General features: G+C 41.1%; 1 protein-coding gene and 1 long non-coding RNA gene across 2 annotated transcripts in view; one reads left to right on the top strand and one right to left on the bottom strand.

Moving 5' to 3' along the window:
- LOC143293353 (tetraspanin-33-like) overlaps positions 1-5,992 on the bottom strand; it is a 34,214-nt gene extending 28,222 nt beyond the window's left edge. Inside the window, exons 1-2 of the mRNA XM_076604158.1 lie at positions 5,834-5,992; positions 1,435-1,623 (exon numbers count right to left, since the gene is read on the bottom strand). Coding sequence (XP_076460273.1) covers positions 1,435-1,623; positions 5,834-5,962 — 318 coding nt within the window. The 5' untranslated portion in view covers positions 5,963-5,992. The remainder of the gene's footprint in view (positions 1-1,434; positions 1,624-5,833) is intronic.
- An 11,266-nt stretch (positions 5,993-17,258) lies between these two features.
- On the top strand, positions 17,259-17,491 carry LOC143293352 (uncharacterized). The gene is made up of 2 exons (XR_013056748.1): positions 17,259-17,393; positions 17,439-17,491. It is a non-coding gene; the product is annotated as an uncharacterized LOC143293352 (long non-coding RNA).
- Positions 17,492-17,560: the final 69 nt, after the last annotated feature.

Here is a 17,560-nt window from a genome sequence, read left to right as displayed (position 1 = left end):
CACCATACTGTATATTGTTTGAACTTACATTTGGCATGAAAACCATAAAGCCTTATTCTTTTTTCTCAGGAAAAGGCGACAAAATCCACATGACATGCACAGAGGTAGCATGTGTTCAATTTTGTGGAAAAGAAATAAAAATGGAAAAGTAAAACAACTTGTGGAAATATTTCTCCTTCTTCATAATTTCTGTGCCCCTCCCTGAAGAGCACACAAATCATCTGCATAACTTACCACAGCATACTCCTTTCCAGACTTGGAACTCGTATTTGGGATTCATTCAACAATTCTGAATTGGTCTTCATACCTATCCAATCGCTTCCAGATCATCTCTGTTAACAACTTTAAGTCTGATCCAATCCTGATCTCCTGTGGTGTGCCACAAGGCTCTGTCTTGAGCCCCTTCTGTTCGTTCTGTACACTGCACCTCTTTCTGATGTCATATCTGGTCATTCTGTTCCTCATCACTCTGTTGCTGATCATACTCAGCTACAAAATTCTGCAGAACCTAACCAAACAGACAGTCTGATTCAGTCAATGCAATACTGCATTCTTGATGTTAAATCCTGGATGACATTCAACAAACTGAAGCTATGATTATTTTCTCTTTAAGAATGTCCACATCTGTCTATTTCCCTGCCTCTTAGGTAGTTGGTGATGCCATAGTTCACTTTTCTAAATCAGCAAGGAACCTTGGAGTCCTTCTTGACTCAAACCTCAGTATTCACGCTCAGGTAGTCAATCTGATGAGCAGTCAATTGTGAACTTTGTCGGATTAACACTATCTGTCAGTACCTTTCTGTTGAAACTACAAAAACTCTTATTTCTGTTTTTGTACCGTCACGAATTGACACTATAATTCTCTTCTCACAGGCTGTGCACAAAATCTTCTTCAGCAAATTCAAGTACTTCAAAACAATGCAGACCATGTGGCTCCAAGTCCCATGTACTGATCACATTTTTCCCCACCTCAAGTGGACTTGAGAAACTGTGGTCATGAATGATTCGTGTTATTTGTAACTTTTTCTTTCAAGCAAAGCACACTGAGCTCTTGGAGAGAAATGGTGCTATATAATGTATATTTTTATTGTCATCATTACCATAAGATTGAAATGTGTGGACATTACTGATTTTTTTTTATAACTAAGCCAAGTTTGGTTTTGACAAGGAAAATGAATTTGTAAAAGTTTACCAGACACACATGAACACACAGTTATATACACAAGTATGCACACAGAAAACCAGAACCAGGTTATTATGTATGCTACATAGACTCATCTAGTTTTCATAAACAAGTAAAAAAGAGAAAGAAACTTTCAAGCACAATAGAACAGTATACAGAATAACCAAAGATGGCAATTGAAAAGTGAGAATTAAAAAACAAAATCTTTCTGTTAGCGCACACACACGCACACACACATAAGAAGAACTGACAATTCGGAGGAAGGTCATGTTTTCACGGAGAGCTCCGCCACAGCCAAGGAAGGCAGCCAGCACAGTGACAGAGCCAGCCAGACACATCAGGCAGCTGGGGTCAAAGAGGAATTCCACAAAGTACGTCACTGTCTTCTCCTTCAGCACCAACACATAGGTCCCCACCACTGTCATGGCGATACCTGCCAGCTGCCTCACACACACACACAAACACATTACATCAAACACCTGTAAGCCATCATCGGAACACATTCTATAATGTACACTGTTATTTTCCGGTGGCTTGGTAATGAATGGCTGTTATTTAAGCACCTTCAATGTTAATTCACTTTCACTGATGTTTCATTTACAACAGCAAATCAGTAATATAATCTTAAAAATAACATTTCATCTTTTCAAAAAATAATTTTAAAAATCAAAAAAACTTCATCAATGACAAGAAGATTCTTGAATTATAAAGAGGGTAGGTGTATACTTTTAAGTTTAGGTTTTGAAAGTGCATTCCAAAGTTTATGTATTTGTTTATTTTGTCTTATTATTCTATTTCATTTTTATATTATTGTTTTACACAAACCCAGCATAGGCTTTGATCAAGCACATTACGTTTATGTGAAGGTCAAACATCCGCTTCTGCTTTTTTTTTCTTCTTTTTTTTTCTTTTTTTGCAGCAGTTGTGGTGTAGTGAAAATACATTAATGGATCTGTGTGAATGCTCTGACACACTGAAACTGAAACTACCCCTCTCCAAAGCTGAAAGTCAAGGTTAAAGGACCCATACCTTTTACTGCCATAGGGGCAAAAAATTCATATTCACTGTGTCTAGGGCTTGGCATAGGGGCAGTAAATTCATATCCACTGTGTCTTGGGCTTGGCATAGGGGCAGTAAATTCATATCCACTGTGTCTAGGGCTTGGCATAGGGGCAGTAAATTCATATCCACTGTGTCTTGGGCTTGGCATAGGGGCAGTAAATTCATATCCACTGTGTCTTGGGCTTGGCATAGGGGCAGTAAATTCATATCCACTGTGTCTAGGGCTTGGCATAGGGGCAGTAAATTCATATCCAGTGTCTAGGGATTGGCATAGGGGCAGTAAATTCATATCCAGTGTCTAGGGATTGGCATAGGGGCAGTAAATTCATATCCAGTGTCTAGGGATTGGCATAGGGGCAGTGAATTCATATCCAGTGTCTAGGGCTTGGCATAGGGGCACTAAATTCATATCCACTGTGTCTTGGGCTTGGCATAGGGGCAGTAAATTCATATCCAGTGTCTAGGGCTTGGCATAGGGGCAGTAAATTCATATCCACTGTGTCTTGGGCTTGGCATAGGGGCAGTAAATTCATATCCAGTGTCTAGGGATTGGCATAGGGGCAGTAAATTCATATCCACTGTGTCTAGGGCTTGGCATAGGGGCAGTGAATTCATATCCACTGTGTCTTGGGCTTGGCATAGGGGCAGTAAATTCATATCCACTGTGTCTAGCATTTGCCATAGGCCGATAGGGGCAGCAAATTCCTATCCAATGTGTCTGGGGCTTGCATAGGAAGGTGGGGCCCAATCCTCTCCTTCCACCATTTTAACCTAATCCAACAGTGGTCAGGTAGCCATCCACACCTGGGTGGAGTGAGGAAAACCAGTCAAGTGCAGGAACACAACACCACAGGGCCTCCACCCATCATCACTGCTATACACTGGATCACAAGTCCAATGTCAAACCTGCTATTTGGAATGAGCAATTGATATCACATGCAATGGATTTGGGGATTGTTCATTTTGATAATCAGTCAGGTGTAAACAAATTTGTGCACGTGCAATTGTTAGCGCTGTTGATGCTTTCAGAGTTGTCAGCTCGCTGTGTTATATTGCAACAGCGCTTCTCATGACTGAAGAGCTGAAAAACATGTTGGACTGAATCATTTTGATTCTCCAAAGTGAAAAGAAATGAAGAAAGCATGTTAAGAAGTCACAATAAGAAACTTGTCTCAAGCTTAGAATGCATCAATGTAAAAACCATCACATTTCAACATAGCTGGGGTTTGTGTTGTTCAAGACACTTTCAGAGAGGTATTGTTTAAAGGGATTTACATTTTCTTATGTGTGAAAATAGTGGTGGCTGATGAGTAATATGTACTGTACTGGAATGACAGTGTTGTGTGAGTTGTGTCATGAATGTTTGCTTCAGTCTCAGTTTGATTCTCAAGGAGTCTAAGTTAATAACACTGTGCCATCAATTTTGATTATTATACAAAGCTGCACTGCACTTGGAAAAATTCATAAGTAATGCTAAACCACATCTGTTTGGTGGATTCCTGAACAGCAGCAGAACCTAACCTGCTAGTCCGGCCTTGTGTACAATATATGTTTGTGTACCTATCAGAGTGGATTTCCTCTATGGAATTTTGAACAAAACTTTATGTGTGCCAACTTTGTGCTGCACACCAGACCTCAGATTATTGTCTCATCCAAAAGAGCAGACACCCAACTTGATTTCCTCGTCAAACCTGGGAGAAAGGGCAAGACAGAATTGAACCCACACCCTCACACACACAGTATTGGCAGATAAACATCTTAACCAGTCAGTCATCTTCCCCCTCACCCACGCTTGTCAGCACACCCTCACACACACAGTATTGGCAGATAAACATCTAAACCATTCTGTCATCTTCCCCCCTCACCCACGCTTGTCAGCACACCCTCACACACACAGTATTGGCAGATAAACATCTTAACCAGTCATCTTCCCCCTCACCCACGCTTGTCAGCACACCCTCACACACACAGTATTGGCAGATAAACATCTTAACCAGTCAGTCATCTTCCCCCCTTCACCCACGTTTGTCAGCACACCCTCACACACACAGTATTGGCAGATAAACATCTAAACCATTCTGTCATCTTCCCCCCTCACCCACGCTTGTCAGCACACCCTCACACACACAGTATTGGCAGATAAACATCTTAACCAGTCAGTCATCTTCCCCCCTTCACCCACGTTTGTCAGCACACCCTCACACACACAGTATTGGCAGATAAACATCTAAACCATTCTGTCATCTTCCCCCCTCACCCACGCTTGTCAGCACACCCTCACACACACAGTATTGGCAGATAAACATCTAAACCATTCTGTCATCTTCCCCCCTCACCCACGCTTGTCAGCACACCCTCACACACACAGTATTGGCAGATAAACATCTAAACCATTCTGTCATCTTCCCCCCTCACCCACGCTTGTCAGCACACCCTCACACACACAGTATTGGCAGATAAACATCTAAACCATTCTGTCATCTTCCCCCCTCACCCACGCTTGTCAGTGTGTGTGTATGTGTGTGTGTGTCTTTGTCTCTGTGTGTATGGTGACTGATACATAATACATGTACATGTGTATGTCAGTGTGTGTGTGTGTCTGTGTGTGTGAATTTGGATTAGAATAAATGATTTTCAGATACAACTGATATATCTCTCTGTTTGAAAGTTTACCAGTATTCATAGATTGGAGAAGAAAGACTGGTGTCTGCAGCAGAAGGAAAGCAGACCTGCAGAAAGGAACGCTACAGTTCAAACAGCACAGAGTCAATCCAGCGGTGTGACTTGTGACAGAGACTGTCATTCGTGCAACAGCCTGTTCAGAGGCCTATCATTTTTAAATATCATAAATCAGTATTTACAAATGTTTTATTTCTTAAAATGATTATCTTATAATAACTTGAATGATAATTTGATAAATTAGTTCAGTCAGCAGGCAACTTAACAATAAATATTAATGAATTCAAATCATATAAGATAAGAATTCCTCCCTCTTTCTGTTTTGTCTCTTTGTATTTCAATGCAGACAGCAATATACAATTAAAACACATACTGACAAGAATACCCCAACCATACCAAAAAACAACAACAAACAAACAAAAATCACTTTCATTTGTAATACATTGTCACCATGGTGTGTGACTAACAGTAACAGTTTGTAATTTTCAAAAATACTTATTCCATTTTAACAATGAGAGTTTCAACCACACTGATGAAAAACACAGTGATGCTTCCTTGAGAAACTGAATCAAATCTGAAGCAGAATGAAAATTCTCCAAAGAGACTGCGTGGTGAGTGTGTGGGTGTGGCTCAAATGATTGTCAATGTGATTCACTTTCTCATTGTTTTCTTGTCATTGTTTGTCAACGATGAAGCAGAAAATAACGAACTAAACTAACTACATGATGTGTTTTTCATGTTCAGCTCTAACCAAGGGTAAATGGATATACTGCCATCGTCAGGACGACTGGCAGACATTTACATTTCAACACTTCATGCATCCGGGTCTGTATCAACAAAACTTCGAAAGTTACAGCAAAGTATCGGGATACCATTTTCTGTCCGCTGTTTGTTTCAGTTACTACTCACCAAAAAGATGAAGTTTGTGAAGAAAAGTACATATTTGTAGAAAGGACTGATCTCACTTCTGTCCCTCAGTCTGTTTACAAACCGACGTGCTCGTGACTCTCTTCGATATGGAGCGTTGTTGGGCGCCATGTTGGTTCACAGTTTATCGACAACAATGGTCGTACTCCGCTCTTCAATTTACTTCGGGACATCCGCATTCTTCCGCATCATGTGACGTCACCACAGACGTCTTTGACACCACGAGGATCAAAACAAAAGGCGACTTTTCCAATGTCACAAAACCGACTAACAAAATCGACTTTCCTCATGTCACAAATCGACTTTTCTAATGTCACAAATCGACTTTTCTAATGTCACAAATCGACTTTCCTCATGTCACAAATCGACTTTCCTCATGTCACAAATCAACTTTTCTAATGTCACAAAATCGACTTTTCCAATGTCAGAAAGTCGCGACTTTTCCAATGTCACAAAGTATGGGTCATCAACCACTGGTCTATCTTTAGATCGGTGATCATCAGTTTCAGTTTCAGTTTCAGTAGCTCAAGGAGGCGTCACTGCGTTCGGATAAATCCATATACGCTACACCACATCTGCCAAGCAGATGCCTGACCAGCAGCGTAACCCAACGCGCTTAGTCAGTGAAGTGAAAAAGTGAATGAATAATAGATAAATACTTTTTTTTTTAACAAAAAAAACTACTAATAACAATAATAATATGTATAAGGCGCAAAAACTTGATGAAGTCAACTATAAGCGTACATAAATAAATAAATAATAGTTTGTTTGTTTTTTTAAGTAGTAGTAATATAATAATAATAATAATAATAATAATAATAATAATAATAATAAATAAATAAATAAAACAATTATGATAAATAAGCACCACCACCACCACCACCGCCCCCCCCCCCCCCCCCCCCGCCCCCCCCCACACACACATTACCCTGCACCTCCTCTACCGCCCTCTTCCACACACTCATTTCTAGTCTACGTATCGCAGCTTCCGCGGCACACACACACACACACACAAATGAACCCTTACTTGTACACTGAAGCACACACACATACGCCCATATCCCCCACCCCCAATCCCACACACATATATATACAAAGATATATATATGCACACTCGCACGTTCCAATATTCCGTTGCTCCCACAGTGTAGGCATGCATACACACACATACCTCATCATCTACCCTCCCCCCTTCCACCCTTCACCCCCCCCCCTCCTCCTCCCACACACACACACACATACGCACGTGCACAGAACTCTCCTGACACTTGTGTACACTTACACCCTCGCGCATGCACAAACGCAATCACACAGACCCACACATACACACAAACACACACATACACCATGCACAGAGGCTGCCACTGATTGGCCGCAAGAGGGATGGGAAAAGATCTCTGATGCCAAGAACATGGCGTCTAGTGTGTCAGTTGCTCAGTCTATTGCATTTGGAAAAGCTCACAGAGACTCTGTTCCGTTTTAAAGAAATTTGCGCAATGTTGGTTTGGAAACGATGCCGATATTTGTTTGATTTGCAAACTGGCATCGTGCTCTACCTTTCATGCTAGACTTACGGCCGCTCCCTCTCTCTGCCTTTATTTCTTTGAGGCGATCAATGGTGTGATGGCCTTGTACCTGTTCTTTTTTTATATTCTTTGACTTTTCTGAGGATTTCCCATTTTCCTAGATGTAGGCTGCTCGTTGTTGTTGCGTTACCAGCAAGTCTGTCAGCTCGCTCATTTCTCTTAACACCTGCATGTCCTGGGCAGTATGACCATGTAAGCTTTTTAATCTGAAAGTTGCGCATTGCCTTATGCCACTCTGGGCTTCCCGTTCCATTTTCAATTTTCTGTATGAGGTTCTTTGAGTCGGTTAGAATCATGGCATGTTGGTTTCCGGGCGTATGGATGGACGATAGCCACTGGAGGGCATGTGTCACAGCTTCAACTTCCATCGTTAGGCTGGAGGTTGTGACTTTGTAGGCAGCATTCTCTTCCCTAATTGTTTTTCCATTTTGTTTCGCAGTGAATCCCCAACTGAACTGGTCTTTGGTGACTGAGCCATCTGTGTATATGATGATGTCCTCTTCTTTACTGTTTTCTTCTATGAGTAGCTTCATTTCCGCATCAGTTTTGCACTCTGGCCATTCCCGACAATGTCTTCCTAGAGTGGGTCAAATGGCTGTGTTGAATAGAGGATTGAGGTTTTCGGGGGTTTTCTCCATTTCTTTTGTTTCTTTCAGGTCTTGTAGTCGGCATACTAGCTGGATTGTGTCTTCTGCTTGCCCCATTCATGATCTTCCTCGTCCTAGACGGCTGCCTTTTGGTTCTTTGACTGCGTCATGCAGTGGGTTTTCTCAACATGCAGTAAGACCACAAACTGTTACCGCTGTGATCAATTTCACTCAGTGTATCTGCTTCTGCATAATCAATATTTATTTGTTAAATTTCATTTATAAGTTTACATGTATAATTTATTTTGTGAAGCTCGGTTGCTTGCAGGTCTTCATGATTCCAATTTAGTTTTGGGGTATAAATGTATTAATTTATCTGCTCTCTTTCTCTCTCTTTCTGTAAATGATATGTTTATGTGTGTGGATGTATATTTATGTGATGACTTAAGCGTCTTTGTGCGTATTGAAGAAGGAAGGTGTCAGAACAGTCAAAACATAGCTATCTGCCAGTGCAGTGGCTGTCAGGGTCTGGTTACAACAGTCAAAACATAGCTATCTGCCAGTGCAGTGGCCGTCAGGGCCTGGTTACACTTCCCGGTCTTGCCCTTTCTCCAGAGTTTGGAAAATCAAACTGAGCATCTACTGATCTAGTCATTCACATGAGAAGATAAACCAAGTTGTGTGTGCAGTATATGGGCACTTGGGCAACAGAAAAAGAACCCATGGCAACCTAAGCGTTGTCCTCTGGCCAAATTCAGAAAATGAAAACCACTCTGATAGCTACACAATTATACATGCATACAGTAATAAAGGTCTGACCAGCATGTTGAGTTATGTTGCTGTCATGCATCTGCCTAGATGAGGTGTAGCATATGGTGGTGGTGTGTCCATCGAGATCGATGATGACCATCGTTGTCATCCAGCTGGGGGATGGGGGCAGGGTGGTGGTGGGGTGGGGGGGAGGATGCTCATGAATCTATCTGTGAATGTGCAGATGGCTGAATAGTCCAATCTGCGCACGAAATGTTCGCTGACAGTTGGGGCAGACAAAGACAGGCATACCATTGTCAGGGAGCTTGTTTGCCCGTGACTTTCTGGCCTGCCTCTTCTGAACAGCTGCAGCAGTCCTGTTGGCCTCCCACAACTTGGCGCCTTTGTGCACAGCAGCGCGCCATTTGTCACGGTCCACTGCAGATTCCTCCCAGGAGTCAGGGTTGATATCAAACGCTTTCAGAGAGACTTTCAGGGTATCTCTGAAGCGCTTCTTCTGACCTCCGTGTGATCTCTTCCTTTGTTGCAGCTCGCCATAGAAGAGCCTTTTGGGCAGCCGATGGTCTGGCATGCGTGCCACGTGTCCAGCCCAGCGAAGCTGGGACTGCATCAGGATGGTGAAGATGCTGGGAAGGGTGGCTTTTGCGAGCACCTCTGTGTCTGGGGTCCTGTCTTGCCACTTGATGTTCAGTAGCTTCCTGAGGCATGTTGTGTGGAAGTGGTTCAGCTTCTTGGCATGTCTTTGGTACACTGTCCAAGTTTCACAGGCGTACAGTAGTGTGGGGAGAACTACTGCTCTGTAGACCTTTAGCTTGGTCTCAAGACTAATGCCTCTTCTGTTCCAGACATTTGCATTGAGTCTACCGAAAGTTGCGCTTGCTCTTGCAATCCTGACGTTCACTTCATCGTCAATTGTCACATTTCGTGACAGTGTGCGCCAAGGTATGTGAACCGCTCCACCGCACTGAGTCTCTGACCGTTGACTGTGATGTTGAGCTCAACGTAGGGTTTCCCTGGGGCTGGCTGATGGAGAACTTCAGTTTTCCTCGTGCTGATGGTAAGGCCGAAGTTCCTGCTGGCAGTGGCAAACTTGTCGACGCTGAGTTGCATGTCAGCTTCAGATCCAGCGTTGAGGGCACAATCATCAGCAAACAAAAAGTCTCTGATGATGTCTGTCATGACCTTCGTTTTTGCTTGAAGCCTTCTGAGGTTAAACAGCTTGCCATCTGTTCGATACTTTAGGCCGATTCCAACATCGCCATCTCTGAAGGCATCAGTAAGCATTGCAGAGAACATGAGGCTGAACAGCGTTGGAGCCAGGACGCAGCCTTGCTTGACACCATTTGTGACAGCAAAAGGAGCAGATGTTTCGCCATTGTCCTGGACTCGAGCCTGCATGCCTTCATGGAATTGGCTGACCAAGGAAATAAATTTCCGAGGGCATCCGTACTTGGCCATGATCTTCCACAGTCCCTCTCTACTCACGGTGTAGATCTGCCTAGATGAGGTGTAGCATATATGAAATGGTCAAAACACAGTGACACCTGTCTGAGAAATTGAAAGTGTGTATGTGCATAATTTTATGTGTATCTTTTTAATGCATTTGATTATTAGGGATATTTGTATGTAACCAAGCACTCTGCTTGCTTCAAAAAACTGTTTCACACACAAGCTACATCTGACGTCAGTTTTCGCAACTAACCCGCTGGACTTCCAACGGCCCACGCCGATTGTGTGACGCCATTCCCGGTTTGAACGCAAAGCCGCTGACATCATTTTGTCCTCCTCGCCAGACAACCCCCTCACTGCTCGACCAGTCACGGTGTCGCGGCACTGCACTGTCTTCTCTTCTTATATCTTCTCTTAGTTCTTCTCTCATTGTCTTCCTCTTAGTTCTTTTCTTATGTTCTCATAACTATTGTAAATAAAACAATAGAAAAACCAGTTGTGACTGGCCTCTATATGTTCCTGGCCTGTGCGTGGGAATTCTTGTCTATCCTTTAATACAGTAAATCATCATTTAGTTAGTTCTTTTGTACCGTCCCCTAATAGAACCACTCGGTTCAGTACACGGCTACATGTATACTATACATTTTCATGCATATATATAGAAAAGTCATTGCATGATAAGTTTGTGTGCTTTATTTCAATATTTGTATTTGTCTTTTCTTCAGTGTTATGGTGTGAATTTCTGTCTTCTTTTCTTATTTGTTTGATGGTAGGATATAAAGATACATGTTTTTGCTTCTTTCATTTCTGTCCTGTTTCATGTAGGATAGAAAGATCCCTGTTTTTGCTTCTTTCATTTCTGTCCTGTTTCATGTAGGATAGAAAGATCCCTGTTTTTGCTTCATTCATTTATTTCCTCTTTTATTTAGGATAGAAAGATCCCTGTTTTTGCTTCATTCATTTCTTACCTGTTTTATTTAGGATAGAAAGATCTGTTTTCCTTTATTCATTTATTTCCTGTTTTATTTAGGATAGAAAGATACCTGTTTTTCCTTCCTTCATTTCTTACCTCTTTTATTTAGGATAGAAAGATCCCTGTTTTTGCTTCATTCCTTTATTTCCTGTTTCATGTATGATAGAAAGATCAATGTTTTTCCTTTATTCATTTATTTCCTGTTTCATGTAGGATGGAAAGATCTCTGTTTTTCCTTTATTCATTTCTTTCCTCTTTTATTTAGGATAGAAAGATCTCTGTTTTTCCTTTATTCATTTCTTACCTCTTTTATTTAGGATAGAAAGATCTCTGTTTTTCCTTCATTCATTTCTTTCCTCTTTTATTTAGGATAGAAAGATCTGTTTTTGCTTCATTCATTTATTTCCTCTTTTATTTAGGATAGAAAGATCTGTTTTTGCTTCATTCATTTCTTTCCTCTTTTATTTAGGATAGAAAGATCTGTTTTTGCTTCATTCATTTATTTCCTGTTTCATGTAGGATAGAAAGATCTCCGTTTTTCCTTTATTCATTTCTTTCCTCTTTTATTTAGGATAGAAAGATCTGTTTTTGCTTCATTCATTTCTACCTCTTTTATTTAGGATAGAAAGATCCCTGTTTTTGCTTCATTCATTTATTTCCTGTTTTATTTAGGATAGAAAGATCTGTTTTTGCTTCATTCATTTCTTTCCTCTTTTATTTAGGATAGAAAGATCTCTGTTTTTCCTTTATTCATTTCTTTCCTCTTTTATTTAGGATAGAAAGATCCTGTTTTTGCTTCATTCATTTCTTTCCTCTTTTATTTAGGATAGAAAGATCTGTTTTTCTTTTATTCATTTATTTCCTGTTTCATGTAGGATAGAAAGATCTGTTTTTGCTTCATTCATTTATTTCCTCTTTTATTTAGGATAGAAAGATCTCTGTTTTTGCTTCATTCATTTATTTCCTGTTTCATGTAGGATAGAAAGATCTCTGTTTTTCCTTTATTCATTTCTTTCCTCTTTTATTTAGGATAGAAAGATCTGTTTTTGCTTCATTTCTTACCTATTTTATTTAGGATAGAAAGATCAATGTTTTTGCTTCATTCATTTATTTCCTGTTCTATTTAGGATAGAAAGATCTGTTTTTGCTTCATTCAATTCTTTCCTTTTATTTAGGATAGAAAGATCCCTGTTTTTGCTTCATTCATTTCTTTCCTCTTTTATTTAGGACAGAAAGATCTGTTTTTGCTTCATTCATTTATTTCCTCTTTTATTTAGGACAGAAAGATCTGTTTTTGCTTCATTCATTTATTTCCTCTTTTATTTAGGACAGAAAGATATCTGTTTTTGCTTCATTCATTTATTTCCTCTTTTACTTAGGATAGAAAGATCTGTTTTTGCTTCATTCATTTTCCTCTTCATTTTATTCTGTTTGCTTGTTTAGGTCTTTCTTGCATTCATGATTTTGTCACATAAGTTCATCAGCCCTTTGTTGGTTCATGTGTTAAATTTCAACTACATGTGCATTACAGCGCTTGCACTTGTGTCTATTTTGTGTATTCCTGGAGGAAGGTGGCAGAATGATGACGCCTATCTGCCAACACAGAGTCCACAAGGATCTGGGCTGGAATCCTCTCCACCTTTCTCCCAACTTTGACTGGGAAATCAAACGGAGCGTCCACACATTCAGATGAGATGACAAACTGAGGTACCATGTGCAGCATGCACTGAAAAAGAACCCATGGCAACGAGTGTAGTCCATTATGGAAAACATGTGTCTGTCTCTAAATCTGGACATGTGATCCCATATTACCTCTACTTTGTAGAATAATGTGGGGAGTCTTTTTCCAGTGTAGTGTGTGTAAATGTGTGTTGGTGTGAATGTGTACTGGTGTAAATGTGTATTGATGGGTGTGGGGGCAAGCCTGGGGTGTCTGGCTTTGTTCCAATGTCCCTTTCATTTGCCTGTGTGCTGGCTCAATCGGTGGCACAGGCAGCATTGACTTCCAGTTGTGTGCCTTGTGAATGGAGAGAGTTACCACCCTTTACTGATTCTTCATCATTTGTTTTGGCCTCATTGTTTATTCATGTGATGTAGTACACTGTTCCAACTCTCTCAGAACAAAGAGATTGGCTGGTGTCACTCCTCTGTTGGCCAGCACCAGCTTGGTGTTTAATCATACTTCATGCAGTTATGATTTTATGTCTGGGAGTTGAAAGCAGCGGACTGTTGCTGTGTGCTGGGCAGAGGACACCTGAGAACTGAACATACTGTACATTAGTGTCAACTTGCTGGGGAGAGAACTGAACATACTGTACATTAGTGTCAACTTGCTGGGGAGAGAACTGAACATACTGTACATTAGTGTCAACTTGCTGGGGAGAGAACTGAACATACTGTACATTAGTGTCAACTTGCTGGGGAGAGAACTGAACATACTGTACATTAGTGTCAACTTACTGGGGAAAACTTTACTGGGACACACAAAGTCAAAGTAAACGAGGTGTCCACTTACATGGTTTAATGTTATTGAGATTAAGAATACTGCTGATCAAGGCCAAAGAACTGTCAGCTTAATGTGACTGCTTATTATTAAGCGAAGTCACTCAAGTTAGGGCATATGTATTATCAATAGTTTTCGTTTTTGGCTTCAAAGAGCAACAACTTAACTCCACCGAAGTGACTCAGCAGTAGTGCAGGGTCTCTTCTGGTGTGTGGCCTCCTATCAAACTAACATCGACAATTCCCTGTGCACTGCTAAGACATGGAGTGTGACAGACAAATCCGATAGTGGCCATGTATGGCAAACTCAGAATGAACAACAGTAATGCCACAAAAACAGTGCAGATTGGGAAGGAAAAAAAAGAAGAAAAAAAAAGAAAGAAAAGAAACAAAACAGCTGCAGATATTTACTAAGTATTGTTGATGGGGGTGCATAGCAATGTTTGGGCTTTTGCTGGACTAATGAAGTGACAGACTTTGGGATCAACCTTTGTACCCACCACTAATTTCATGATATTTCCCATGATGTGTCAGAAGTGACAGACTTTGGGATCAACCTTTGTACCCACCCCTAATTTCATGATATTTCCCATGTTGTCAGAAGTGAGACTTTGGGATCAACCTTTGTACCCACCACTAATTTCATGATATTTCCCATGTTGTCAGAAGTGACAGACCTTGGGATCAACCTTTGTACCCACCACTAATTTCATGATATTTCCCATGATGTGTCAGAAGTGACAGACTTTGGGATCAACCTTTGTACCCACCACTAATTTCATGATATTTCCCATGTTGTCAGAAGTGACAGACTTTGGGATCAACCTTTGTACCCACCCCTAATTTCATGATACTTCCCATGATGTGTCAGAAGTGAGACTTTGGGATCAACCTTTGTACCCACCACTAATTTCATGATATTTCCCATGTTGTCAGAAGTGAGACTTTGGGATCAACCTTTGTACCCACCACTAATTTCATGATACTTCCCATGATGTGTCAGAAGTGAGACTTTGGGATCAACCTTTGTACCCACCACTAATTTCATGATATTTCCCATGTTGTCAGAAGTGACAGACTTTGGGATCAACCTTTGTACCCACCACTAATTTCATGATATTTCCCATGTTGTCAGAAGTGAGACTTTGGGATCAACCTTTGTACCAAGGAAGTAAGGCAGTTTACACTACAGCCTGTGCTGGGTGTTTTGTGAACCGTGATCTCACAGCATGAGTGTTTACATTACAGCCTGTGCTGGGTGTTTTGTGAACCGTGATCTCACAGCATGAGTGTTTACATTACAGCCTGTGCTGGGTGTTTTGTGAACCGTGATCTCACAGCATGAGTGTTTACATTACAGCCTGTGCTGGGTGTTTTGTGAACCGTGATTTCACAGCATGAGTGTTTACATTACAGCCTGTGCTGGGTGTTTTGTGAACCGTGATCTCACAGCATGAGTGTTTACATTACAGCCTGTGCTGGGTGTTTTGTGAACCGTGATTTCACAGCATGAGTGTTTACATTACAGCCTGTGCTGGGTGTTTTGTGAACCGTGATCTCACAGCATGAGTGTTTACATTACAGCCTGTGCTGGGTGTTTTGTGAACCGTGATTTCACAGCATGAGTGTTTACATTACAGCCTGTGCTGGGTGTTTTGTGAACCGTGATCTCACAGCATGAGTGTTTACACTACAAATTATGAACCATGCCTAACTCCAACCAGACACCCAGTCAGCCTTTCAGAAATGCATCATGGCATCGCTCACAAAACAGCACATGGCTCTACTATGTTCCTGGTTTGCACCCTGAAAATGGAACAGAAGTAAAAAACTACTGGTCTCAAGGATTGGCCAGTGCGGAAAGATGAAGCTGGAATGGGCAAACATTACAGAAAAACGGTGACTGTTCATTTAACCCAGTGCTAGCAGCAAACATTATAGGAAAATGGTGACTGTTCATTTAACCCAGTGCTAGCAGCAAACATTACAGGAAAATGGTGACTGTTCATTTAACCCAGTGCTAGCAGCAAACATTACAGGAAAATGGTGACTGTTCATTTAACCCAGTGCTAGCAGCAAACATTACAGGAAAACATGACTGTTCACTTAACCCAGTGCTAGCAGCAAACATTACAGGAAAATGGTGACTGTTCATTTAACCCAGTGCTAGCAGCAAACATTACAGGAAAAGGGTGACTGTTCATTTAACCCAGTGCTAGCAGCAAACATTACAGGAAAAGGGTGACTGTTCATTTAACCCAGTGCTAGCAGCAAACATTACAGGAAAAGGGTGACTGTTCACTTAACCCAGTGCTAGCAGCAAACATTATAGGAAAATGGTGACTGTTCATTTAACCCAGTGCTAGCAGCAAACATTATAGGAAAATGGTGACTGTTCATTTAACCCAGTGCTAGCAGCAAACATTACAGGAAAATGGTGACTGTTCATTTAACCCAGTGCTAGCAGCAAACATTACAGGAAAACATGACTGTTCACTTAACCCAGTGCTAGCAGCAAACATTACAGGAAAATGGTGACTGTTCATTTAACCCAGTGCTAGCAGCAAACATTACAGGAAAATGATAATAATAATAATAATAATGGTATTTATATAGTGCTGAATCTTGTGCAGAGACAAAGCGCTTTTGCACCAGTCATTCACACGCAAATGGTGACTGTTCATTTAACCAGTGTTAGCAGCAAACATCACTGGAAAATGGTGACAGTTCATTTAACCAGTGCTAGCAATAGCTGAGCTCAATCAGACCATCGTACAGCCACACACACACAAACCAACATTCTCACACTTCTCTCTCTCTCTCATACACGCACACACAAACTGCATGTATGTAGGCATGTATGTATACATACGCATGAGCAAAGATCACAATATTTCTCTTTGTTTAATTAATCTTTGAGTGTGGTCTTCAAACCAAACTTGGATCAAAAGTTTTGTTTCTTCTGCAGTCCACACACATTATGGGCTATTTTCTGTGCTCAATTTCTGTTACTGTGATGAGAAAAATCCAGCAAAAATAATCACTGACCATGTGGAGCTTCCAGCGAAGAGAAAAGAGTGGGATGGGCAGGGTGCATGCAGTGCCACTGAGGCTGTTTATAAGCAAGGTCATGGCAAGGGCAGGGATTTCTGGAATGCAGTAGTCTAGTTAGGGCGGTGCTCTGCTCACCACAGAAGCAGAGCCAAGTGCGGCTTGTTTGCAGCCTGGGTCCAGCCAGTGTAAACACTGTCCCAGACCAAAGTCCAGCTCAGCCCAGAAAACTCTGCATGTGTCTTGGGCCTCAGTGACTGTGACAGAAGTGGAATCGGCCCTCATTCTCCCAACACTCATTCCCTTCTGGAAATGCCACAACAAAGTCTACACCAAATATTCTAAATTCATGATTTTTAATCAACACAAATCTTACAGCAAGAAGAGATGTTTTCTTGAGCCCCTGAATACTCCCCCCCCTCCCAACTCCTGCTCCTCTGGAAGGCAGTGACATGACAATCACATTCCATGAAATGTAACGTTAAGGAAGGTAGTGAATGACAATTACATTCCATGAAATGTAACGTAAAGGAAGGTAGTGACATGACAATTACATTCCATGAAATGTAACGTAAAGGTAGTGACATGACAATTACATTCCATGAAATGTAACGTAAAGGAAGGTAGTGAATGACAATTACATTCCATGAAATGTAACGTAAAGGAAGGTAGTGACATGACAATTACATTCCATGAAATGTAACGTTAAGGTAGGTAGTGACATGACTATTATATTCAATTAAATGTAACTTTAAGGATGGTAGTGACATGACAATTACATTCCATGAAA

Source organism: Babylonia areolata, chromosome 19 (assembly GCF_041734735.1).
Source record: "Babylonia areolata isolate BAREFJ2019XMU chromosome 19, ASM4173473v1, whole genome shotgun sequence".
NCBI lineage: Eukaryota > Metazoa > Mollusca > Gastropoda > Neogastropoda > Buccinidae > Babylonia > Babylonia areolata.
Note: the sequence above shows the minus strand (reverse complement) of the source record. Positions and strands in the feature narration are given on the sequence as shown.